Source organism: Mesoplodon mirus, assembly GCF_964341445.2.
Source record: "Mesoplodon mirus genome assembly, chromosome: 19".
In the NCBI taxonomy this organism is placed as follows: domain Eukaryota; kingdom Metazoa; phylum Chordata; class Mammalia; order Artiodactyla; family Ziphiidae; genus Mesoplodon; species Mesoplodon mirus.
Genome location: NC_138995.1, coordinates 9,886,438 through 9,912,341, shown reverse-complemented (window position 1 = coordinate 9,912,341; position 25,904 = coordinate 9,886,438). Strand labels below are relative to the sequence as shown.

At 42.1% G+C, this 25,904-nt stretch overlaps 1 protein-coding gene across 2 annotated transcripts in view; it reads left to right on the top strand.

Moving 5' to 3' along the window:
* The window catches only part of WWOX (WW domain containing oxidoreductase), a 984,723-nt gene that overhangs the window by 264,251 nt on the left and 694,568 nt on the right, over positions 1-25,904 (top strand). For both annotated transcript variants that reach the window (XM_082607915.1, XM_082607914.1), the window contains exon 7: positions 21,037-21,222. In XM_082607915.1, the coding sequence (XP_082464041.1) occupies positions 21,037-21,222 (186 nt within the window). The remainder of the gene's footprint in view (positions 1-21,036; positions 21,223-25,904) is intronic.

The window sequence follows — 25,904 nt, the reverse complement described above, 5'->3', positions numbered from 1 at the left end:
AAAAACATTTAATACATTTCAGGTTGTATCATCATTTTTGTTGTCATCATCATCATCCGTGGCACTTGTTACCTTTACTGCCATATAGTAAACTCAAGGAAGGGGATGGATAGGTGGATGGGTGGGTGGGGGCAGGGAGGGAGGGAGGGAAGCCAAAAATGGAAACACATTGTTCCGTTTGGTGATCTGAACTTTACTTTTGAGGTGCCAATTCTCAGCCATTCGAAGTTGTTGAATTGGTACCTCCTTGGGTGGTATGGAGATTATACGTTTGTAAATCTTGGGAAACAAATTTTAAAGTCATCCTGTATAATAGTTATTTCAGGCACATAGCATACAACTGCCTTTCTAACCTGGTGTGGGCTTGGGTCACAAGCTGTTCTTTGACCCACACAGCCATGGACACAGCAAACCCGTGATGTTAGGGTTAACATTTGGTGACTCTCAGAGAACTCTTGAGTTGTGTAAGTCTGGGAAAAAAGCATTTCAGTGTCTGTGGTTCAGAATTCTACTTCCCATCTTGGCCGATGAATCCAGCTCAGTTTTCCTCCTGGAACCAGTAACCACCCCCATTGTCGTGTGGGAATTCTCCTCTCACCTGTAATTGCCCTGTTGGGAAGTTGTGCTTAAACCACACTGAAATCGCATTTTAATAACTTGGGAACCGTCTGGTTTTTTTCCCCCCAGTAAGTTGTTGAGAAGCTAATTCTTGTCAGCCGAAAAACGTGAATATACGTTTGAAATAAATCAACAGTGCTCCACTGTGGCAGCCTGCTGAAAATCCCCGAGGAAGATTATATTTTTAGTTGATCCACTTGTCACTGCACTGTGTTTTTAATATTGTGAGACATTCTTTTTCTTCATTTTGTGAGAAAATACCCCATATCTTGTCATCCCCCAAAATATAAACAGATCCTTTCGATTAGTGGCAAAGTTCTTCAGTTTGCCTTCTAAGCGTCATATGCTGTTATAGTTCAGTCACTGAGCCGTAATCAAACAGGTATTATTTGAGCTGACATTAAGCAATAGTTGATAACCAGAAATAGAACGAAGAAAAAGGGTGTCTCAGAAGTGCAAATAATGGGTAAGTCGACCAGTGCTAGAAGTTTGGGAAATGGATCTTGGTGGAATGTCTCCCGCTAAAAGGAGAGCAGTGCCTCGATTTCTCATGTAAGATCAGCAAACTCCCAAGAGACTGTCACCATGGTTCCCAACTTGGCTGTGCGTGGAATCAGCTGGGATCCAGTAATCCGTTGCATATAGGTAAAAGCATTTAACCACTGTTGAATTCTCGGATGCTAGGTCCCTTCTAATTTTATTGTTGCTATGAGAAGCACTATGAAAATGGCCTGCACATACCTCTTGTTGGCTGTCTAATTTTCTTAGGATCAATTCTTAGACGAGCAGTTGTGGGGTCAAAGCATGTGACTGTCTGATCTGTGGAAGCAAGTTACTCTCCAGAAAAGTTACGTGTAATTCTCATCTCTTCATCAAACACTAGGCAGTGCTGTTTACATCTGAAGTATTTGTAAAAGTGGCGTTTAATTACAGTCAGATGTTTAGTACAGAATACGAGGTTTCTCTCTCTTAGTCAGGGAAGTTCTTTCTTCAGTTGCTTTGTCGTGTCATCTGAGCCCATTGCAGTCACGGAGAGGAGAAGCCACTTCTTGGTGGGGACAGAAGGGGACACCTTAGGTGTCCTTCCCTGGTGCCGTGGCGTGGGGTTGCCCCGTGGAGCTGAGCAGTGGGTAAGGCGGACGGAGCACCGGGCCAGGAGTCAGGGAGGACCAGCTGTTGTCCAGCTCTGTCCCTCACCATTGTGTCCTGGTCATGCTTTGTCTTGGATGGTGATGCCCTAGGCTCCTCCTCGGGTCTTTCCAGTAGTAGAAGCACAGTTCCATCATGCGACTCTGCTAATTTTTCCAGAACGTCCTCTGACTCAGCTGTGCTCTGAAGCAGGAGTTGCCTCTCCATCAGGGTGAAGGCTTCACATGTTAATATTAGAGAAGAGCTTGCTGTGACCTTTAAAGACCCAGGTACCAAAGTAGATCTCAGTCCCAGGCTCCTCAGGCCTCTTTGACCTTCAGGTGTCTTGGACCAGGCAGTTGGTCTTTTTCTCTCGTCCTGTGGGCGGGTTTTCCAAGCTGAGTGGAGTTTTGCATCAGGTCCACTTCTGATTTATTTGCAGCTTGTCCCCTTCCGCCCCGTCGGAAGGGGGGCTTTGCGGTTCAGTTCCCGCTGTGGCTTCCCGTCCTGCATTTCTCATTGTGCGTGCCTTCTTGGGGGTGGTTTTTGATGCAATCACATTGGCCTTAATTCTGTTTTGTTTTAAAAGGTTTAACTGCCTTTATGATTTTTCAAGCAGATGTTAAACCTACTTGTATTGCTGTTATTTGGATATTTATTTTGGCATTATGAATAAATGTTATTTTATACAAGTTCTGTGACCACAAAGATAGTACATGCCCATTGTAGAACGTTTGAAAAAATATGGACAAGAGTAATTGTGGGGCTTCCCTGGTGGTGCAGTGGTTGGGAGTACCCCTGCCAATGCAGGGGACACGGGTTCGATCCCTGGTCCGGGAGGATCCCACATGCCGCGGAGCGGCTGAGCCCGTGGGCCACGACTACTGGAGCCCATGCTCCGCAACAAGAGAGGCCACCGCAATGAGAGGCCTGCGTACCGCAGCGAGGAGTGGCCCCCGCTCTCTGCAACTAGAGAAAGACCGCAGGCAGCAACGAAGACCCAGTGCAGCCAAAAATAAATAAATAAATAAATAATTTAAAAAAAAAAAAAAAGAGTAATTGTGAACATGAAAACTGTCCATTTTCCTGGCCCTCCCTTAATTTGTCTTTATTTCTTGAAATTTTTTTCTGGGGACATTTTCCAAATACACACAAGAAAGAAAAGAGGTATAATGGACCTTCCCATACCTTTCACCCATCTTCTGTAAGTATCTGCATATGGTCAGTTTTGTTCAATCTTCAGCCCCTCTCTTGCTCAATTATTTTATTTTATTTTTATAAATTTATTTTTGGCTGCATTGGGTCTTTGTTGCTGTGCGCGGGCGTTCTCTACTTGTGGTGAGCAGGGGCTACTCTTCCTTGCGGTCCGCGTGCTTCTCATTGCAGTGGCTTCTCTTGTTGCGGAGCATGGGCTCTAGGCACGCGGGCTTCAGTAGTTGCGGCGTATGGGCTCAGTAGTTGTGGCTCGTGGGCCCTAGAGCGCAGGCTCAGTAGTTGTCGCGCACTGGCTTAGTTGCTCCGCGGTATGTGGGATCTTCCCGGACCAGAGCTCGAACCCGTGTCCCCTGCATTGGCAGGCGGATTCTTAACCACTGCGCCACCAGAGAAGCCTGCTAGATTTTTTTTTTTTTGCGGTACGCGGGCCTCTCACTGTTGTGGTCTCTCCCGTTGCGGAGCACAGGCTCCGGACGTGCAGGCTCAGCGGCCATGGCTCACGGGCCCAGCTGCTCCGCAGCATGTGGGATCCTTCCAGACTGGGGAACGAACCCATGTCCCCTGCATCGGCAGGCGGACTCTCAACCACTGCGCCACCAGGGAAGCCCCCCGCTAGATTATTTTAAAGCAAATCTAAGACAACATAAATATTCATCCATGAATACGCTATGACTACCCCTCTATTATCACCACTGTTTATATCTTAGAATATCACCTTCTGATTTTTTACTTTTAATAGAATGATAGGCATTCTATAGAAAAGACATTAAATATGTATGTGTATAAAGATATATTTCAAATATCTTTGAAAAAAATGTTTCTAATACATTTTTCCCCAAGGTTTTCCATAGTCATTTAGTGGAGATAGTAAATTAGCAAAATAATATGATAAGGTCGGAGAAACTATAGTGAATAATATGTCAAGGAAAGAAACAGATTTTTAAAAATTTCAACCTAATCTTTGAAACAGTGGCTAAAATTTGGATGTTGAGAAATAAATTCAACTTGACACGGTAAAATTCTAATAATAGGCTGAAATAATGTCACAGACTAAAATCATGTACCTTTGTGTAACCTATCGATTGTCTAAAAAAGGAAATGCAACCTTATTTTCTCTGAACTGACTATCTTGCTTGAGTCCCAGTTTCCATTCGTGGTGGAAGTGTGGGGAAAAGTGGACAGGGACTGGAGACCTGTCAGCCACAGCTGCCCGGCAGGGGGGGGGGGCGGGGGTGTGTGTGGGTGGGATGGTGGCCACTTAAGTCGCTGTGAGAATGTACAGCAGGCTTCTCAGAGCCTAGGAAGTTAGTTTTATTTTTAGTTGAGATTTAATGTACATACTTGAAAATCCACCACCTTGAAGTATACAGTCTGATGGTTTTTAGTTGTGTTCACATCCAGAAAGAAACCCCATCCCCGTACCGGTCAGCGGTCATTCCCCATCCTTCCACCCTCTCCAGCCCCAGGCAAGCCCTCATCTTTCTCTCTCTCCCAATTTGCCTATTCTGGACATTTCATATGGATGGAATCACACCATGTGTTGTCTTTCGTGGGCGGCTTCTTTCACTTAGTATAATGTTTTCAAGGTTCATGCACATTGTAGCATGATCAGTTCTTCATTGCCTTTTGTGGCTGAATAGTATTCTGTCATATGGTCAGAGACCGCATTTTGTTTATTCATTCATCAGTTGATGGACATGTGTGTTTTCTCCACTTTTTGGCTACTGTAAATAATGCTGCCATGAACATTATTCTCATTTTGCCCTCTGGGAAGACATTGTGATACTTGAAGGCTAAAGGCGTTGGAAGGTAGGCTGGTGGGGACAGTGAAACATCTCTTTGGGAATCAGCATTCCTTCCAGGCTCAACACCAAGACCCTTTCTGAGCCCCTCTTGAATGAGTGTCCATTGGGACATGCCCAGTGGTCTTGTAATCACTAAGGAAGCAGGTCTCCTGGGGAGAAGTTTTCCAGTCCACACCTATCATAGCCAACAGGAGACCCAAGATGTTGTTGATCCTTGTTTGGTTTAAGAAGAGGGCATTAGCACAAAGTGACAGGCTGAATCCAACTTGGGCTCAATTATTTCGTAAAGCTCTTTGTTTATTTGACCTCCCGTGACCCAGAAAATAATTCTAACCAATCAGTGCCGACTCCCTTTGGCGCCAGAGTCCACTTGCTTTACAGCTGATGACAGACGGGGCCACACGGCTACCACATCTGAATTAATCCTCAACTCCAGAGCCGCGTGCTGTTCTCCGGCAAGGCTGTATTTCTTCATTAGCTATTCCCAGGGCCCAGGGAGTCCCAGAAGATGTCAGAGTACATTAATTTTTATCATAACATGGAATCTTTCAGGTCTGAATGGCAGCACACAGCTGTCAGGGGCTTTCTGAACTCTGTTACAGCTCCATATATCTCTAGGCAAAACAGAGGAAAGAGCCCTCATTGGCAAGGAAACGTACAAAATGCATGAGGTGTTTCATTGTTTGAGTGACTTGACCATGTGCTTAAGCACATTACCCAGGTAATTTTTTTCTCATTGTCCCTGGAAGTCCACCTCTGCCACGCCGCGTTAAAGCTCCCTCCCTTCACTGTAGCTGCAGAAGGTGTTTTTAAAATAAGTGCTCTTTGTATACTGGTAATGAAATCATCATCTGGTCCTTAATGCTCTTCTGTAAATATAGAAGAGGTGAATGTTCCCATGGTTTTTTTCAGCAGAACGTATTCATCCCTGGTATTTCAGAAGTTTGTAAATAATGGCTTGTAACGCTCAATACTGCTTCATGTCCACAAAATATTATTTTAATTTGAAGCGATGCTAATGCATTTCTAGAAAGGCTCGTTATTTCTATATTGCCTTTATTTTCCCCACTTCTCAACTGAGTAAAATGCTTGGAGGGATGCATTTTGCTTAGAGAGAATGCCCAGGTATCATTTTACTAGAAGCACTGTCAGCCAATGCCAGGAGCCCCGTGTGCATACGGTCCTGTATGAGACATTGCTTGGTGTGGCCATTAGGACCCTCCAACAGGGAAATCATAGAGGAGAGGAGACAGTGTTCTCAGTTGTGAGGGTAAATGTGTCCTCAGTCGTCATAGCAGGTGACTTACTGCCGGCTCTAGTCCTTCCGTCATTTTCCTGGCTAATTCTGACTTCTTCATAATGGGTGTGTTTTGTAAGTCCACATGGGCCATTCATTGAATTACACCCCCCCGCCCACTGCCAGGCAGCCTCATTGCACAAGCTCTGTGAGCTACAGAGCAGAGTTCCCCGAGTTCACATTTTACCGCTTATATATAAGATGGACACAGGCAAGTATTGTATTTATCTTAACACATACCAAGTTTAAAAAACCCAAACCAGAGCAGCAACTGACTGCTGATGTTTTGGTAAAGCACAAGGCTGAGAAATACAGGTGATTTGGTTTCCAGGACATTAAAAAAAAAAAAAATACAGGGGTTCCATAAATTTGACAAAAATTAGGCAAATGGTACATAAACAACTGCATGGTGGTTAATGCTGAGAAAGAGACTCTTTGGGTTTAAAATAAAAGTACAGACTGTATGCATGCAATACTTTAAAAACCAAATGACAGTGAACGGGTGTGAGCAAAGGTGCAGAGAGCTTTCACAGTGGTATCTTATTTAATTCTTAGGGATTTGGTAATTCAACACACTTCTTTTGTTCAGGCATGGTGCTGGATGTAGGAGCACAGGGGTAACCGGATGCAGATTTAGCCCTTCAGAGGTTTCTAGTCTGTTGTTATGACTTTCCCCACTTTGTGTGTGTGAAACTAGGGGTTGTAGCGAGAAATAACCTCTTCTCTAAATAATGCCATCTCCTTAAAGACTTAAATATAAGACATGACACCATAAAACTCCTAGAAGAGAACATAGGCAAAACATTCTCTGACATAAATCATAGCAATGTCTTCTTAGGTCATTCTCCCAAGGCAATAGAAATTAAAGCAAGAATAAACAAATAGGACCTAATCAAACTTATAAGCTTTTGCACAGCAAAGGAAACCATAAACAAAATGAAAAGACATCCTTTGGAATGGGAGAAAATATTTGCAAATGGCTTAATCTCCAAAATATGCAAATAGCTCTTACAACTCAATAACAGAAAAACAAACAACCCAATCAAAAAATGGGCAGAAGACCTAAACAGACATTTCTCCAAAGAAGTCATACAGATGGCCAATAGGTACATGAAAATATGCTCAACATGGCTAACTATTAGAGAAATGAAGATCAAAACCACAGTGAGGTACCACCACGGTCAGAATGGCCATCATTAAAAAGTCTACGAATAACAAATGTTGGAGAGGGTGTGGAGGAAAGGGAACCCTCCTGTACTTTTGGTGGGAATATTAATTGGTGCAGCCATTGTGGAGAACAGTATGGAGGTTCTTTAAAAAACTAAGAACAGAGTTGCCATATGATCCAGCAATCCCACTCCTGGGCATATATCTGGACAAAACTCTTAATTCGAAAAGATACATGCAGCCCAGTGTTCACAGCAGCCCTATTTACAATAGCCACGACTTGGAAGCAACCTAAATGTCCATCGACAGATGAATGGACAAAGAAGATGTGGGTATTGGTTCCACCGGTGTACATATTTTCTGAAAAGTCATGATTTCTCAGTGTTTGGATTTGTGTGTGTGTGATAATTCAATACAAGTTTTGGAAAAAAACCCAAAACTGACCCTTACAGGATATCTACTGAAATTCACATGTTTAAGAACGACATGAGGTGGTAGAAAATGAGAAGTTAAGAAAAAAAGATGTGGAACACACACACACACACACACACACACACACACACACACACACTGAAATACTACTCAGCCATCAAAAAGAATGAAATGATGCCATTCGCAGTAACATGGATGGACCTAGAGATCATCATATGAAGTGAACTAAGTCAGAAAGAGACAAATACCATATGATATAACTTGTACATGGAATCTAAAAGATGGTACAAATGAACTTATTTACAAAACAGAAACAGACTCATAGAAAACAAATTCATGGTTACTGAAGGGAAAAGGGGGTGGGGGTGTGAAAAATTAGGAATTTGGGATCAGTAGATAGAAACTACTGTATATAAAACAGGTAAACAACAAGGTCCTACTGCATAGCCCAGGGAACTATATTCAGTATCCTATAGTAAACCATAATAGAATATGAAAAGGAATATATATAAATATATATAACTGAATCACTTTGCTGTTCATCAGAAACTGACACAACATTGTAAATCAACTATACTTCAATAAGAATAAATATAAAAAAATAAAAATCAATAATACCATCCCTAACTCTCCCGATCTACCAGCTTTTTCCCTTCTTCATTCATGTGAATAATATTCACATTCTCTGAGTTCCCTTCTAGAGTTTACTGAACTCCAATTTGGCCTCCCAAGACTTCTTCCGTATCCCAAGTGAATTTCTTTAGGACATAACCGTGATTCATTTGTCAAATGAACAAATGGGAATTTGCCAAGAGGGACGTTGGTTAATTTGTATTTTCCCTATCGGTGGGAGCTGTGTTCACGTGAGGTTACTAGGTTATGAGCACAGCTGAAATTATTTATTCCGACTCCCTCCACTCTCCCTTCCCTCTTGTGCTGATCACTGATTGTCCATTTTATTAAATATTCCAGGAAACCAAACACAGGACAATAAAGTACTAAGTGGAAAGTTCAAGAGGGAAATGGAAACAACAGGAGGTGGAACAACAAAGAGTCAGACCTGCATTTGAGGCATTGTGTCAGTTGGATTAAGTGCCTTTGGTGGCACAATTATCAAATTGATGCATTTTTCCTAGAAACCCCACTTGGAAGAAACTGTGGGTATATTCCTGTTTTACATTTCCCCCCACTTAGAGTCAGTGAGGGTGAGATCTTGCTGCAAGGGGCTGCATGTGTTAGGATGGGAAAATAGAATCAAGGTAATGGACATGAGGCAAAAATGTAAGGAAATAAAAACAAGCGTGTTGCCATTTTCTGTAAAGTGTATGTACTGATGTTCTGGCATTCACTCTAAGAAGTTGTAAATGGTGCATGAAATGAAAAATTCCTGGTGGTCTCCTGGGATACAGCCAGCTCTCAGCTCTATTCCTGCTGATTGGTTTGGATTATTTTCTCTTTTCCAACTTAAAAAAGAAAAAAGTGTGGCTGTAGTGTGGCTAGGTTATGTTGACAGCAGAATCCATTCTGGGTTAATTATTATTTTAATATTTGATAGTGTCTCTTACATTCTTGAAATATATGGGTCCTTTAAAATTTAGCAGCACAGCAGCTGGATGGTCACTGCCCACCTGAGCTGTTGTTGATTCCATGTGTTCATATTTCTCTCATTTTATTTGCTTTACTTCCTTGCGTATTTGTTCGGATCTCATCTGCCAGAGATATTGAGTAAGGACATGGGAAACGTTATATATGTATTTTATAAATGTGGGAGACAATTATATACATATTTCGTATCTCTGCATTGTTGGTGGATGTCATGTCCCCAAAGTGTAGCCCAAGGTCCAGGAAACAGGTAGATGAGAAAAGAAAATAGCCTGTTTCAGGTACCCTCTTTCTCATGGCTGGCGCTGGGCAATTTACATTTTTCTCTGATTCTCACAACTATCAAACAAGGTGGGTATTATAATTTCCTTTTATCGTTATTATCATTGTGAGTTTGAGAAGCTGATTATATATTTTTTCTGTATATCTCAGCATATAAGCATTTTTTAAAAGTTTGCCCCTATACCACCTAAAATCATCCTGAGTTTTACTAGGGGCATGAACACCACATTTTGGGCACTTGAGGTCTTGGTGGATTACTTGGTGGTGTGTGAAGGACCTTCCCTGGGCTCGGCGTAGCTGTAGAAGAGAATTACTCTGGTCACTTTTATGCTGCCATCGAGGAGTTTGAGATAAACCAGCACTCGTTATTGAAGCAGGGATCCGCCTTGGAATTCTATAGTACTTTTTTTCCCTCTTTCTGTTCTGGGAGAAAAGGACAGCTGAACACCAGATCAGACTAAAAAACAGTTGCTTTGGGGACTTTGGGTCCTCAGGCCCTTTCTCTTGAATTTCACAGTGTTTCCAAATAGTATGAATTCTTGCAACTCACTTGAGAAATGCCCCAGATGGTGTGCCATTCTGTTTCAAGGAGGAATTGAAAAGTATTTCCCTTTACATAACATTCCACCTAGCTCATTCTTCTGCTGTGTCTGAAGTAGAGTCCCCCAAAGGCACAATTGTGTTAACGTTCTGCTGGATGTTTATTTAACCTGTAAGAGTCCGCCTCATTTTTGGGGGGGGGGCACGTTACGATTCAGTTTACAAATCTTCAGCCCCGTGATTGTGGCTACTGCTCTTCACAGGCTCTTTTGAAATGGCCTTCTATTTCTCAGGTTTGAAATTACATATCTGATTCTTAGGTTTCTTGAGTCACAATGGGCTGGTCTTGTCTCCAAAGCATAAGTAACTCTTTATGGATCAGCTACAACAGGTCCACTTTGTCCCGCTTTCTGCTACCATCTTTGAAGTAATAATATACTGTAAAATCTGGCTATGTGATGGTTTATAGACCAGATGTCATTGGGAAAATAGCACTGATTCAGATGTATGCATCCAGGTGTGTACCTAAGGTTTCCATCTTAACGCATGCAAGACCTTGGCAACAAAGACCTCTTGGTTGTTGATTGTCATCTACTGGCAGAGATAACAATTATCCATACAGATTGGGGCCTGTGGTAGAAAATGTTCTGTAATGTAGGAATGGCCACACCCTAGACAGCATTGAAGACCAGGCTTCCTGGGAGATGCCGCCCCTCAGGAGCTGATGTTCCATTTACAGTCAACACTTGAGATGAGATGCCCTGGAGTTGGGTTGTTGCCAGTTCCTGGTGAGCCTTCCCAATAGTCAGCACCCCTGGGATTGGCAGTGAGTGTTTGTGAAGGATGCTGGTGGGATCCTGGCCTTTGGTGGGTTGGTATCCCTGGGAGCTTGGTGCTTTGGTAGGGACCTGGATGCCAGGGAGCTTGGGAATCAAGTGTACTGGGCTTTCAGTTAGATTCCCCAGTTTTGTACTAATCACCTGTCCGATGCTCGGTACTCTGCAAGGTGCCCCAGAGACACGCATATGACTGAGACCCGCGTGATGCAGTTATATACACATACACACATGACTCATGCCAGGGATGAGATCAGAGCCATTGGAAGCACACAGCACACTCTTGTTTTTCTCCTTTTGTTTTTTTATTACTGTGTATTTTACATACAGTAAGACTCACACTTTTAATTGTACAGTTCTGTGAGTTGTAATACACACACAGTCATGGACTCACCACAGTCAACATATAGAAGAGTTCCATTACCCCCTCAATTTCCCCTGTGCCCCTTTGAAGTAATTCTCACCCCTTACACCCAGCCCTGGCAACCATTGATTTTTGTGTGTGTGTGTGTGTGTCCCTAGAGTTTTGCCTTTTCCAGAACGTTATATAAATGGAAGTATCCTGTGTGGAGCTTTTTGAGTTTGGCTTCTCTCATGTAGCATGATGCATGTATTAGTTATCTGTTGCTGTTAAATTACCCCCAAAACTTAGTGACTTCAAACAGCAAACATTTATTCCCTCACTCTGTTTTCTACTGCTATTGTAATAAATTACCACAAATGTACTGGCTGAACAGAATGCGTATCCGGTTGCAGGAATGTATGTTCCCACCAGCTTTATACAACGTAATGAAAATATAATAGTATTAAAAAATCTGCTAATTTGAAAGGTAGAAAATACCTCATTTTGATTTTTGCTACTAGTGGAATTTAACACTTTACATCTTGAACTGGTTACTGGTAATCTAGTTTTATAAATTTTTGAAATGTCTTCATCAGTTTTTCTGTTAGACTCTTAGAATGTGTTTAATTTGGTCCCAGCGTTCATGATGGGTGAAGTAAGAGAGAAGACAAAGGTAGCAAGGCCAGGTGTGGGCTATTGCAGTGTCCAGAGCTACAGGCAACAGAACCAAAAGCATGGAGTAACAGTGGTGGTCTTAGCTTGAGTTCCCTGGAGATCAGGTCTGGGACAGGGATGTTTGCTCAGATAATTTACTGGGGGAGTGCTCTCAGAAGAAGAATGAGGGAAACAGGTTATATTCAATTGGAGACGAGCTTCAGCCTGACCCGTGTAGGCAGCTCTAGAGAAGGAATTATCCCAGAGTCGGTCCTCCTTGTTAGGAGAGCATCTGGGTGTGGGGCATGACTTTGCAGGTATGATGGCCCCCATCACTCAGGGATGATTTTCTGGAGAAGTCAGTGCTCTTGGCAGTAGGGAATGAATATAGTGGGGCCCCTAAATGAGATCCAGACAGAACACCACACCGCTTGCCTCATTGGAAATATAGGGGACTGGACGATATATTAATAGTCCCTGAAGGGTCTAGAGTTACTGGCGTTGACCAGCATACTGGCATTGACTATAGGAGAAGACAGGATAGCAGATGTTTCCTAAGTGTTCATTATCAGGTGACTGGCTAGAGAGTATCACCCACTGCAGAGATAAGGACGTCAGGAAAGGGGGAAAACGTGAGGAGAGAAGATGAAGAGTTGAGATTTGGGGTGGGTAGGGATGAGATTCTGGAACTTGGGAGGGACGTAGGGGCTGGTGCTGTGGGTGTGAAGTGCACCTTCATAGAGGTGTTGTTTGGAGTCCCTGGCTGGATGACATTGCTACAGGGAAGAGATTTTAGACGGAATCAGAGGTGGTTGGACATGGAACTCTGGGCAGAAGAAGAAGAGGTGTGGGGCACATGGAAGCTGAGGCAGTGGTGGCCTTAGGAGGAGGTCCAAGAATGGATTGTATCTCGGGAGCTGAGATAGGGAAGAGGACCAGGAGCCAGGGAGGAGCTGGGTCCATGGCCACAGAAAAGTCCAGTGTCAGCAGAGGGGAGGTCCTTGGGTGCAGAGATGGAGAAGCCACTGCTCCCCAGGCAGCTTTGAGAGATTCTGGATGGTGACGGGGCAGAACTCAGTCAGCTTGGTGATAAGAAGAGAGTTTGGGGCCAGGAAGGAGATTACGAATGGGGACAAATGCTGCAAAACTATGGTCTGTAAATGGGAAGAGAAAGGCTCAGTGCAACTGGAAAGAGCCCCGGTGTCAAGCAGGCATGTCTTTGTCTTTCCAGCCCTCTCTCTCCTGTCTGCCTTCCTTTCTTCCACTTTCTTTTATCCACTTTCTTTCCTGATTTTCTCTTAATTGTTGGTCTGAACAATCTGATTAGCCCGATAGGCAGCAGTGGGGATGGAGAGGTTGAAGAGGGCAGAAAGAGAGGGGTAGTCAGTGGATGGCACGCTTGAAGGATGCTCACCTGCAACTTAATAATGTGTTGTGTCACTTACACCTAAAATAAAAAGGAGGGGGGCGAGAAGAAAGCTTGGAGATCAACTGTCTAAAGCCGGTTAGTGACAGCCTTTGGGCTCAGCCCCCTTTCTATTTATTATCAGCATTCATTGCTGTTTCCAGTAGGAAGTATCATTTATGGCTCCAGTGTCTAGAAAGCTTGGTTTAGGGAATTCCCTGGTGGTCCAGTAGTTAGGACTCTGAACTTTCACTGCCGTGGCCCGGGTTCAATACCTGGTCGGGGAATGAAGATCCTGCAAGCCACATGGTGAGGCAAAAAAAAAAAAAAAGAAACCTTGGTCCCTTGTCACTCCCATTGATGACAAGCAGCCAGACCCATTGGTGAATCTTTGGAACTCCACCCTCCTTACCACTGAACTTTTGTCCTCTGGTCCAGGGAATGTGTTAGCTCTGGAGGATGGGATCGCTCCTTTCCAAATGTCATCCCCAGCAGGCTCAGAGGATGCCCAGGGTCCACTCAACAGAGAAGCATAGAGGCTTTCTCCATGGGTGTATCAGAACCACAGAGAACAAGCACGCCCCCCTCTACTGGAATCTCCAGTGCTATACACACAGAAGTCAACCTGTTGGGTCCCCACTTACCCCTTACAGACCAGAGTCCATCGAAGAAGAAGAAGAAAAAAATCAGTCCCTGAAAATGCTGACTAATAGCACCAACTTTGGAATGGGAATGATACTATTTTTGTTTCCATTCTGTCTTTATAGTTTGAACTTTCCTTTTGATATTCTGTAAATATTCATCATCTCAGAGCCTTTTGAATTGCAGTGGCTTTTAGTCAAAACTGAACAAAATATGCCATTTGAATAATAAAAACCTCATTAAAGTGAGGTAAAAGGAATTCTTTTCCTTTTGTACAAGCCAATTAAGTGTCTTTACAATTAAAAAAAAGTTTAGCACTTTATACTTTCATATTCCATAAGCCTGTTTTTAATTAATAGAGGGGACAAGCTTTAGGTACGTGGTACGTATTTTGCCTCTGGTGCTGTGCAATTAACATTAATGAAGCGTATTAAAATTTGGTGAAAGAGGAAAGGGTTTCCCAGGTTCTCTTTGGGTTCATGCCTCCAGGCTGAGGTCTTAGGTATAGCAAGTTTCTTTGTTTGATGCTGTTTGCAGTTCCTTGAGACAATGTGCAGGTAGGATAAAGGTAGTTGTTATTGAGAGAGATGGAGCCAACATTCCAAATGCCCAGCCTGTCTCAAAAATGGGGAAACACTGAAAAAAACCAACTTTGAAGAATTTTATTTTCTCTTGTGGATAAAAAGGAAGGGTCTAGAGACAAAGGGAGTAATAACCATTGAGGCCTGGCAGGTACCTAGCAAGATACTGGGGCTTTGCCCATCACAACTTTGGGTAGGGTGCATGCAGCTGTTCTCAGTTTACACGTAAGTATCATAACATGGCTGAGCTAGAGTTTCTCTCAGCACTTGACTCTAGCCATATTCTAGGGAGCGTATCTAACAAAGAAGGTACTGTGTAGTGTCCTTGAAGTCAGAGGACCTTTTTATTTTATTTTGTTATATTTTGTTCTTATTCATTTATTCACTTCTTTATTTCACCTGTTTTTTTGTTTTTGTTTTTTGGATAAGGAGTTTCACTGTTTCTTTTTTTTTAAATATTTATTTATTTATTTATTATATTTTTGGCTGCATCGGGCCTTCATTGTGGCATGCAGGATCTTCCCCGTGGCATGCGGGATCTTTTTTGTTGTGGCATGTGTGGGTTCTTCATTGTGGCCCATGGGCTTCTCTTTAGTTGTGGTGTGCAGGTGTTCTCTCTCTAGTTGTGGCGCGTGGGCTCTGTAGTTGGTGGCACACGGGGTCTGTAGTTGAGACGTGAGGGCTTAGTTGCTCTGCGGCATGTGGGATCTTAGTTCCCCAGCCACGGATCAAACCTGCGTCCTCTGCATGGGAAGGCGGATTCCTTACCACTGGACCACGAAGGAAGTCCCTATTTTACCTGTTTCTGATACTTACTCTGACCAGAGGACGTTTGCTTCTAATTGCTTTTTCTCCTGACCGTAAAATGGAGATAATAAACATGTCACCTAGAGTTCTTAAGTACACAAAGCTCTTAATAAGTGCTTAACCCATACTTAACACTCAAAAAAAAAGAAAAAAAAAAGTATCAGCAACTCTGAAAAGGTGGACCAAATATTTGAGATGCAACCTGGAAGGTGCCCATATGTAAGTCATATATTCAGCTGACCTAAAAAACATTTTAGGTTTTAGATAGGTGATGATTTGGAAATAGATCAGACAACAGAAAGAATGAGACAGTTTCTCTGTGAGACTTCCATTGCCCAGTGATAATGAGATTTGCATGAATACTTTTTTAGAAGAAACAGTGGTTTCTTTTTTTCTAGTTAAAAGATTAATTCATGCTTTCTACCAAGCATTTAAAGAAGAATTAATATCAATCCTTTGCAAACTCTTCCAAAAAATAGAAGAGGGAATACTTCTCCACTCACTCTGTGAGGCCAGTATTACCATGATTCCAAAACCAGATAAAGGCGTCACAAGAAAAGAAGTCTTCAGACCAGTATCACTTATGAATATAGATGCAAATATCTTCTACACTATTCTAGCAAACCAAATAAAAAGGATTGAAATTTATACCATGGCTAAGTGAAATTTATATAAAGAATTCAAGGTTGGCTTAACATTTGAATGTTAATCAGTGTAATATACCATATCAGTGGAAGAAAGGATCATGTCAATAGATGCAAGAGAACAAAGTTGAGGACTCCCATTTCCCAATTTCAAAATGGACTATAAGGCTTCAGTAATGAAGGCTGTGTGGTCATAGCATAAGCATAGTCATATAGATAATATAATAGAATTGACAGTCCAAAAATAAACTCTTACACATGGTCAGTTGATTTTCAGCAAGAATGCCAAGACAGTTCAATGGGGGAAAGAACAGTCTTTTCAACAAATGATGCTAGAACAATTGGATGTCCACATGCCAAAGAATGAAGTTAGATTTCTTGTGTTTGCCATACATAGAAATTAGCTCAAGATAGATCCTAGACCTAAATGTAAGAGCTAAAACTATAAACCACTTAGAAGAAAGATAGGAATATATCTTTGCGGCATTGAGTTGGGCAGTGCTTTCTTAGATACAACCCCAAAAGCACAAGTGACAAAGGAAAAAATATATATATATATATGAATTGTAGTTCATCACAATTTAAAACTTTTGTGTTGCAAATGATACCATCAGGAAAGTGAAAAGACAATCTATAGAATGAGGGAGATTGTGCAAATTGTATATCCGACAACTGACTTGTATCCAAAATATATAAAGAACTTTTATAATTCAACAATAAAAAGATAATTACCTCACTTAAAAATTGGCTCAGCATCTGAATAGACAGTAGATGTTTCTCCAAAGAAAAGATACAAATTGCCAATAAATACATAAATTGCCAATAAATACTAATGCTCAACATCATTAGTCATTAGGGAAATGCAAATAAAAATCACAGTGAGACACCACTTCATACTCACTAAGGTGGCTAAAATTAAACAAACAAGCAAACAAAAAACCCAAGACAGATTTAATGACAAATATTGGCAAGAATGTGGAGAAACTGGGATCATAATACATTGCTGGTAGAAATGTAAAATGGTACAGTCACACTTTGGAAAACAGTTTGGCAGTTCCTCGAAAAGTTAAGCATAAAATTAACCATATGACGCAGCAATTCCACTTCTCCATGTATACTCAAGAGAAGTAAAAACATATGTCTCCATAATAACTTGTAAATGACTATTCATAGCAGCAATATTTCTAATAGCCGAAAAGTGGGAAAAAAACGAAATGTCCATCAACTGGCAAATGGTTAAATGAAATGTGATCTATCCATACAGTGGAATAGTTTTTGGCCATGGAAAGCAACAAAGTACTGAGACCTGCTACAACATGGATGAACCTTGGAAACGTTAAGTGTAGTGAGAAAAGTTGGTCACGAGAAGACCACATATTGTGTGATTCCATTTATATGAAATATCCAGAACAGGCAAATCTATAAAATAGAAAGGAGATTAATGGTGTCTGGGGGATGGGAGTGGTTAGTGACTATTAATGGATACAGGGCTTGTTTTGGGGGATATGAAAATGTTGTAAAATTAAAATGTGATGATGCTTGTATAATCGTGAACATATTAAAAACCAGTGAAGTGCACACTTTCAAAAGCGTAAATTGTATGGTTTGTGAATTACATCTCAGTAATTTTTTAAGAAATCCATGCTTATATAGAAAATTTGGAAAATAACAAAAACAGTAAAAAAGATCTAAAAAGATCTAAGCAACCTAATGATATCCTGCACATCCAGAGCTAACATTTTTCTGTATTTCCTGTCTTGCTGACTGTACGTATAAAAATCTTTTTTTTGTTGGGGGGGGGGCTGGGAAGGGATATGAATCGCGCACATAACATTTAATTTCCTCCGTTTTCAATTGATCTGAGAAATTGGGGAACTTCTGACTTAGTCCTTGCTGATTTATCTTATCTTCTGTTGGATTTTAAGTTGCTTCTAGTTCATATACAATTTTATAATTCTACCTCATTTATATATAATTATTACTCATTCTTATGCATAAGCTTTTATGTAAATTTTGAGGATTTCTATGGGAATGAATCTTGGAAACTGTATCAGTTTGCTAGGGCTGCTGTAACAAATTACCACCTATTTGGTGACTTACAACAACAGAAATTCAGGCTATCACAGTTCTGGAGGCCAAAAGTCTGAATTCAAGGCGTCTGCAGGGTTGGTGCCTTCTGAGGAGGGGTCCGTTCTGTGCCCTTCACTAGCTTCTGGTGCAGGTGGGCACTCTTTGACGGCCCTTGGTTTGTAGATGCATGTCTCCAGTCTCTGCCTCTGCCTTCACAGGGCCTTCTCTGCGTGTCTTCTGCCCTCCTCTTCTTTCGTAAGGACACTTGTCAATTGGATTTAGTTCTACCTTAAGCCAGCGTGATCTCACCTCAAGGTCCTGAACTTAATTACATTTGTAAAGGCGCTTTTAACAAATAAGGTCCCATTCACAGGTTCCTAGTGGACCTATTTTTTGGGTTCACCATCTAATCCCCTACAGAAGCAGTGGCATATCAAGGGGGTAGCAGGTGGCTGTAGGGATGGTCTGCCCCATGCACGGGCAAAATGGGGGAGCATTGTTTGTAGAAAATTCAAAACCAATAATAAGGACTTCCCTGCTGGCACAGTGGTTGAAAATCCGCCTGCCAATGCAGGAGGCACGGGTTCGAGCCCTGCTCCGGGAGGATCCCACATGCCGCGGAGCAGCTGGGCCCGTGCACCACAGCTGCTGAGCCTGTGCTCTAGAGGCTGTGAGCCACAACTACTGAGCCCGCGTGCCACAACTACTGAGGCCCGCGCACCTAGAGCCCATGCCCCGCGGCAGGAGAAGCCCCCGCAGATGAGAGGCCTGTGCATCACAGTGAGGGGTGGCTCCCACTTGCCGCAACTGGAGAGAGCCCGTGTGCAGCAACGATGACCCAATGTAGCCAAAAATAAATGAATTTATTAAAAAAAAAACAATAGTAAAATTACTAAACGTTGCTCTGCTTTTTATTATTATCATCATGCAGTGGCAGTTCTAAACATTATCAGTGATAAACTATTCCTCCCTAGAGGTATGAGCTGCTGTCCTTTGCCCCGCCCCCTGTGTAACCTACTACTTGGAAATAGGATTACTAGGTGAAATAATGTGGATATTTCTAATTCTCATGATAAATGTTTTCAACTTAATATCCATGGGGTAGAAATATATAGTCTTACCAGCTTTACACAAGGTAGTAAAAATATGATAATATAAATAAATCTAATTTAATAGGCAGAAAATGTCTCATTTTAACTTTTGCTACTGGTGGAGTTGAACACGTTACCTCTTGCGCTGGTTATTTTATAATCAAGTTTTATGAATTTTAAAAATATCATTGTCAGTATTTCTGTTAGACTCAGAATATGTTTTTCTTGTTGATTTGTAAACACTGTTTACATAGTGAAAATATGGGTTCTTTATAGGATTGCAAATTTTTGCCTTTTTTAAAACTTTATTTAGATAACAGATTATTTTAGTTTTTAGATAGGCTTTTCTTTATTGCACACCAGTATTTGTTTTCTAAAAACTCAAGATTCTTCACCTACAGTTTTCCATGAGGATGGAACAAAATCAGATTGTTGCAATAGTAATAGGTCTATGAGAAGTCTCTATGAAAAGAACACTAAGTTTTTTAAAATGAAAGATAGGAAATATTTCGTTTCCTATATCACATATTCCATGCCATTGGTGTGGAATCTGAACACCATCAGTTTCCAGCCCCTTATTTTACAAGCAAGAATCAGAAACTCAGAGGATTTGGTGATTTGCTTGAATCTGGGACAAAATGCTGATCTTTTATCTCTTAAAGCAGTGGTCCTGTAAAACTGTACCCTGTCTCTTTTTCTCTTGTTTCATGTGTTAGCTAAATTCCCGAACCGCTTTTTTTTTCTTCTTACAAAGCATTTATTTATGGCATTTTTTTCTTATTATAAAGACAGCACATATTAATTATGGAAAAAATAAATATGAATAAACTCAGAAAGAAAACAATTTAAGACACTTTGGGTTCCATCCACCCCTAGAGACAATGACTGTTAACATTTTTGTCTGTCTTTCATTAGCATTGTGTGTGTGTGTGTGTGTGTGTGTGATCATACAATATTATATATTGTCTTTAAACATGAATGTTTTACAGGGTCAATAGATTTGTTATTTTAATGGCTGCACAGTATTCTATCATATGCGTATATTCCAATTCATTTAATGATTCCCCAATTGTACATTTAATTTACTTCTAATGTGTTGCTGTTATGTTGCAATTACAAACACTGTGGATAGCCTTGAATATATTTCTTTATACAATTCTCATTAGTACCTTAGGATAATTTCTTACAAATACAATTTCTTGATTAGGATTTAGGATTTTGATTCACATGAAAGGCTTTTATTTTTTAATTTTTTATTATGAAATTAAATATGTGCAAACAGAGGAAGTATAACAGACCTCCACTTACCTATCCCCAAGCTGACTTCTAAAATGTAGATTTAACTTGACTTCTAAAAGGAATATATCCAAACAGTCTGTGTCTGTCTCTTTAGACAGAGCATTTCCACCTTGATATGTTTTACTTAATACCTAGTAAGTGCTGGTTCTGGTGTTGGCTTTTTCACAGCACACTTTCTCCTTTATTCCTTATGTCTTACTTTGAGGGCTGTTTCGATTTTATAGATGACGAAGCTGAGAACTGAATGAGCTAAGGAAGCACAGATTCAACTAGGCGGTAGAACCTGTGTTCCAACCTCTGTGACCAACTCATCCCAGTTTGCCCAGTATGGTCCCAGTTTTGGCACTGAAAGTCCCGCATCCCAGGAACCCCCTCGTCCCCAGCAACCCAGCACAATTGCTCACTTAGAGTCCAAGCTCTTCCTGAGCAGAATGGTCTCAGATGCGACCTTCTAGGGCATCCCATTTCCAGCTGTCTGTAGTCCTGAAGATAGTGAAGAATTGGTTATTCCGGGGGGAGCATGGATCATCCTTGGTTTTAGCGCGTCTCTGCATAACGTCAGATGTTTTCTTTCTCAGGTCACTTCACGTGCTTGTGTGCAATGCAGCCGTGTTCGCTCTCCCCTGGAGCCTCACGAAAGATGGCCTGGAGACCACCTTCCAGGTGAACCACCTGGGCCACTTCTACCTCGTCCAGCTCCTCCAGGACGTCTTGTGCCGCTCAGCCCCTGCCCGGGTCGTCGTGGTTTCCTCGGAGTCCCATAGGTGGGTTAGAATTGGATGTTCTGTTCACGTGACCACCTTCCTGATGGTCCCCCCAGCCTCTCTTTTTGAAAATAATTTTCATTAGTCTTGCTCCAGAAAGTGTGTGCTCAACCTGGCTTACTGAATGTATCGAGGTCTTTTTTTGTGTGTATGCGCGTGATGGTGGGCGATTATTTGGGGGTAGTGTCGACAGCAAGGTAGATTGTTTTTATAACTATACTTCAGGTCCCTCATTGATTTTGCTTTGAGATGGAATAATGATTGATTAAATCTGGATTCCTGACCTTTATTGATTTGTCAGTCACCAACTTCACCATCTCACGAAGAAGAATGTGCAGTTATTCTAGCAGGAGAAACAATGCAATTAAAAGCTGCAAGATGAAATCCAGTTGTTTTATAATGAGAAATCAGGGAATTCAATGCAGACATTAGCTGTGTAATTGTAGAAAGGGAAGTGCTGTAGTTAGAACATATTAGAAATCTGGCCATGACTCTTTTGGTTAAAATTTCAATTAAAACATCAGATGGCACTTCTTTTCTGTTACCATTAGGAGACTATTCAATCGACTAAGAAGCCAGTTGAACATTTCCTCATATTTTCAGCATGTTTGTTTCTAGAGTTGGATAAAACAACTTTGTCTAAAGAGAAGTACCCTGAGAAGAGAAAGGACTTGGCCGGGTGAGGCTAGATTTAATACATGCTAGGGAGATTTTCCTGGTGTGGTTGGGAGCTTTCACTCCTACCAAAGTAGCTGGAGAAAAATAATGTGCAAAAGGGCCTGTTTTTTTTTTCTCCCTCTTCTTCGTCTTAAGTCCTGAAATGTTTTAGTGACCCAGAATGAAGCTTATTTTTTTAAATCATGCTTCCATAAAATGTAACCCCTGGGACTTGGAAGAGAGAGACCAGCCAAGGGTGAGTCTGAACCGTTTATCACTCCCAAACACAGGGGCTTATGGTGGAAATGACACACTGCAGATAGATTTACTTTTACCATTTGAAATTTATGACGGCCGAAATGAAAGGAAAATGCCCGTCATAATCCTCCCCTGCGTTAAAAGACATGAAACATCTCGTAATTAGGTGGTAACAAAATCGGGACCTCCTTATCTTTGCAAATCACACCAGGTTCGTGAAAGTGGAGTGGCCTTGTTCAGGCGTGAGGGAGGCTACTGCGGGGGCGGTGGGGCGAGAGCTCCGGAAAGAAATCTGCCAGCCCCAGTCGTTCGCCAGATGTGGAGGGCAGCACGGGATACAGATACGTTTAAATGAGCTGGTATTTAACGGGAGAGTCTGTGGAATTGTCAGCTGCTTTCTTCCCTTTGTACATCTGGATCTCACATAGTATTTCATGGGACGTCTTTGTTCTCTCCTTAACTGCAGTGTAATTCGCACTTACCTTGGAGATCTGAATCTTGATTTCATTTAAAAGATGGATCAGAAGGCAGGGCCCTGGTCTCTTGAATTCGATCCATTGTAGTTTCCAGACCAGGTCTTCCTGAAGCGTGTGTTATCAGGCCCACTCCTGTCTGGCGACGGGCGCTGGTTTTCTACTTCCCAATGACCTCTTGCCCGTATTAAAGGGTGTTTTTACAAAATGTTAATTCTCCCAAGCTGGTTTGTTTATTACACTTGTGTTGCACCCCAGAGCCAGTGTGAATACTGGGCGGGCAGTCCTGGGAAAGCACTCACTTGCTGCTCAAGGACCCAGAGCCCTAAACCATGTCGTAAAACGGAAGGGTTGATATCTAATTACCTCCATAAACCTTGGCGGAATCTCTTCGTTGGAGTCAGGACCCCCTGTTAGGGGAAAAATGAAGTCCGATGTTTGCAGAAAATATTATACCAGACTGCCCCAAGGCAAAATATTTATCAGCCTCCCCGAGTCTTCCCTGTATTTTAGTTACTTATCTGGAACGGGAGCAAGTGAATTGAAATCCATCATATGAAAATGAGAACTTCCTTGCTGTGAAAAAATTTTTCAGATAACAATTAAAATGGAATGAAAAGAGTAGAGTGCTGGCTGAAGGGCTGTAAATGGCTGCAGCTGTGTTGAGTGCCAAGTTGACACACACACACACACACACACACACACAGCCTCTGATGCAAATTCAGTCCTATTCTTTGAACATACTAGCTTTTGTCTACATAGAATCCAGCCTAATTATTTTAGTTGGGTTATTTAAAAATCCTCAGTTTAAAAAAAAAAATAAAGGAGCAGTATATAGAGAAATGCATGATAGAGAGGTCCTCTCAGACAGCAGATGTCAACGTCCAGAGAGCAAATGTTAACATTCCAGTGTCCTGGTAGGAGGGTAACTCTATTAAGACGTTATTGTTTAGTATTGTTTAGCTTTGTCAATTTTTCAACTTGAAAACAGGGTAGGCAGCTTTTGTAGACTTGTTTTGCTGCCTTTTGAGCTGTGAGAGGTGAACGCGGTCATTTTTCAGGAAGCGGGCCCTGGCTCAGAGGAATCAAAAAGCTCGCCCACCCTCTCTCCTCCCTGGAGGACTGTCAATACAAGCTAATCAGGCCTTAAAAATGAGCGTGCTGCTCAGGAGATCAGCAGGTCAGGAACTCAGGGGTCCACTTATGGGGGAGGGCTGTTTGCAGAGGGCGGGCCTACTATTTAGTAGCTGTTTCTCCATCTCGAAACCTGCTTTCAACCTGGTTCCATCTAATTTCTCATCAGGGTGGATTTTGTTGTTGTTGCCTTGTTTCTGGGTTGGGGACTAGGAATGAATACCTTCTCTTAGGGGTTGAGTCTACCCAGTGTTCCCCAGGGCATGAGATACCTCTGCATTGTCCTTAAAAGCCAAAGCAGGGAAATCATTCTAAACATTAGAAAGTGCTGCATGCAAATGTTCGTGAAGAATGTAAAGCCTCTGAACAGAATGGTACAATTTGCCTTTTGAGCAAAGCTCAAAACAAAGCTTTTTGTAATAAAGGAAACTTGGCTCTTAGTTTGGAATTTCAAACCCACGATCCAACTTCAGTTCTCTAATGCCGTATTTAGGCCCTACTGTGTGTCATAGGCAAAAGTCAAGGAGCTCACCTTCCGAGAACTCACAGTCTAGGGTTGGAAGCACATGAACAAATGACTTGCAGTCTGTGTGGTAAGGACAGAGACACAAGGTACAAAGGTGGCCTGACTTGCTTTGCTGCTAACGTTGCAGGGTGGCAGGTCCTTGAACAACAGGAATAGCATGGACCAGGTCCCGGAAAGTGGATACTTAATTTCCATCTACCCTGCGTGGCTTCTTTCAGTCTATCCCTCACTGCCACCCTAGAAATCACTGTGACAGCAAGCAGTGGAAGAGTTAGTTAGGGAGAGCTTCCTGGAAGAAGCGACACCTGAGCTGGATTGGGCTAAACAAAGGATGCCAAGAAAGCCGATGAAAGCGGAACGGAGAGTGAGTGAAGGATGCTGCATGCGTCCCGTACCTGTTAGACGTTGTCTAAATCCTGGATGCTCTTTTCTGCTCAGAGCAGGTAGAACTTCTGGGCCATACCTTAGATCATTGCATCCTCAACTCAACAGTCTTTTTTTTTTTTTTTTGGTGACAACTCTTCTGTAACACCTTATTACTGTTTTGAAATAAAATCAAGAAATATGAATAATATAACTTCCCTGCATACATATGTTGTAATTCAGTGTGCTAGCTTACCTGTAATATAGGGAAAAAAATGAATGTGAAGCAAAAGAGCATGTGTTCCAACATGTCAGTGCTTGGGCGGGACTTCGGGGAAGGTAAGTTATCAGAGAGCCCAGCCCTCCACTGGGGTCCTCGCACATGTGGATTGTTAACAGGTGTGCGCCATTGCAGCCTCAAACGCTACCAGCCTCGGGTCAAGGCTCACCTCCCCGCCACCCAATCCCATAAAATCCCAAAGCGTGCTCATTCCTCATTTACATGGTTGTGGCATGCTGCTCCTGGAAATTCAGCGGCTGTTACAACTGTGCATCTGTGTTAAGCACAGCTCGGCTCTAGGCTCCAATAATTACACACAGGCTTTCATCTGCCTGAATGTCCAGTGGGGCCATCTTCCTTGAGCAAGGCTCCGAGTGCGTGGCAGGACATCTCCTGTCCCCGGCCCCCGCCGGCAGTTGTTATGACAACCAGAAAAAGGCTCCCATAAATTTTCAAATTTCCCGCTAAGTTTCACTGCCTCAGAGGATTAAGCTCGGAAGTCTGAGTTCTTCCCGTGGTCTGGGGACTTGGAAACAGGCAGCGGATGATTCGTTTCGGAGTCTCACTGCCTTATCCACGCCAGCGTCTCTGGCCATGATCTTTGTTGATGACTTCGGCTCGGCAATGTGATTTAACACCAGAAATGGGATGTCACTGAGTGAGTCCTGGAGAAGGGGTATTTAATTTCCATTAAGACATGAATTTCGTCTGCCCCTGGGATTCTCTTCTTGGTCATAGCTCCATCTGAACTGCTCCTTTAAGGAACAACCAGATTATTCCATCATTTTCGTTTTACCTTTTGCTTTCCTTTTCCACAGTGGTTGTCTCCAGTGCCCTTGTTATGCTCCCTTATTACTCGGGGCAAATGCCCAGAGTTAATGAAGCAAACTCCAAGGGGTCCTTAATGAAGATGAGACTGTCGTCTAGAAAATTCCTTCTGTTATGATCTTTTATTTTTTTGCTTGTTAGGGAAGTCACTACTTTGTTGTTA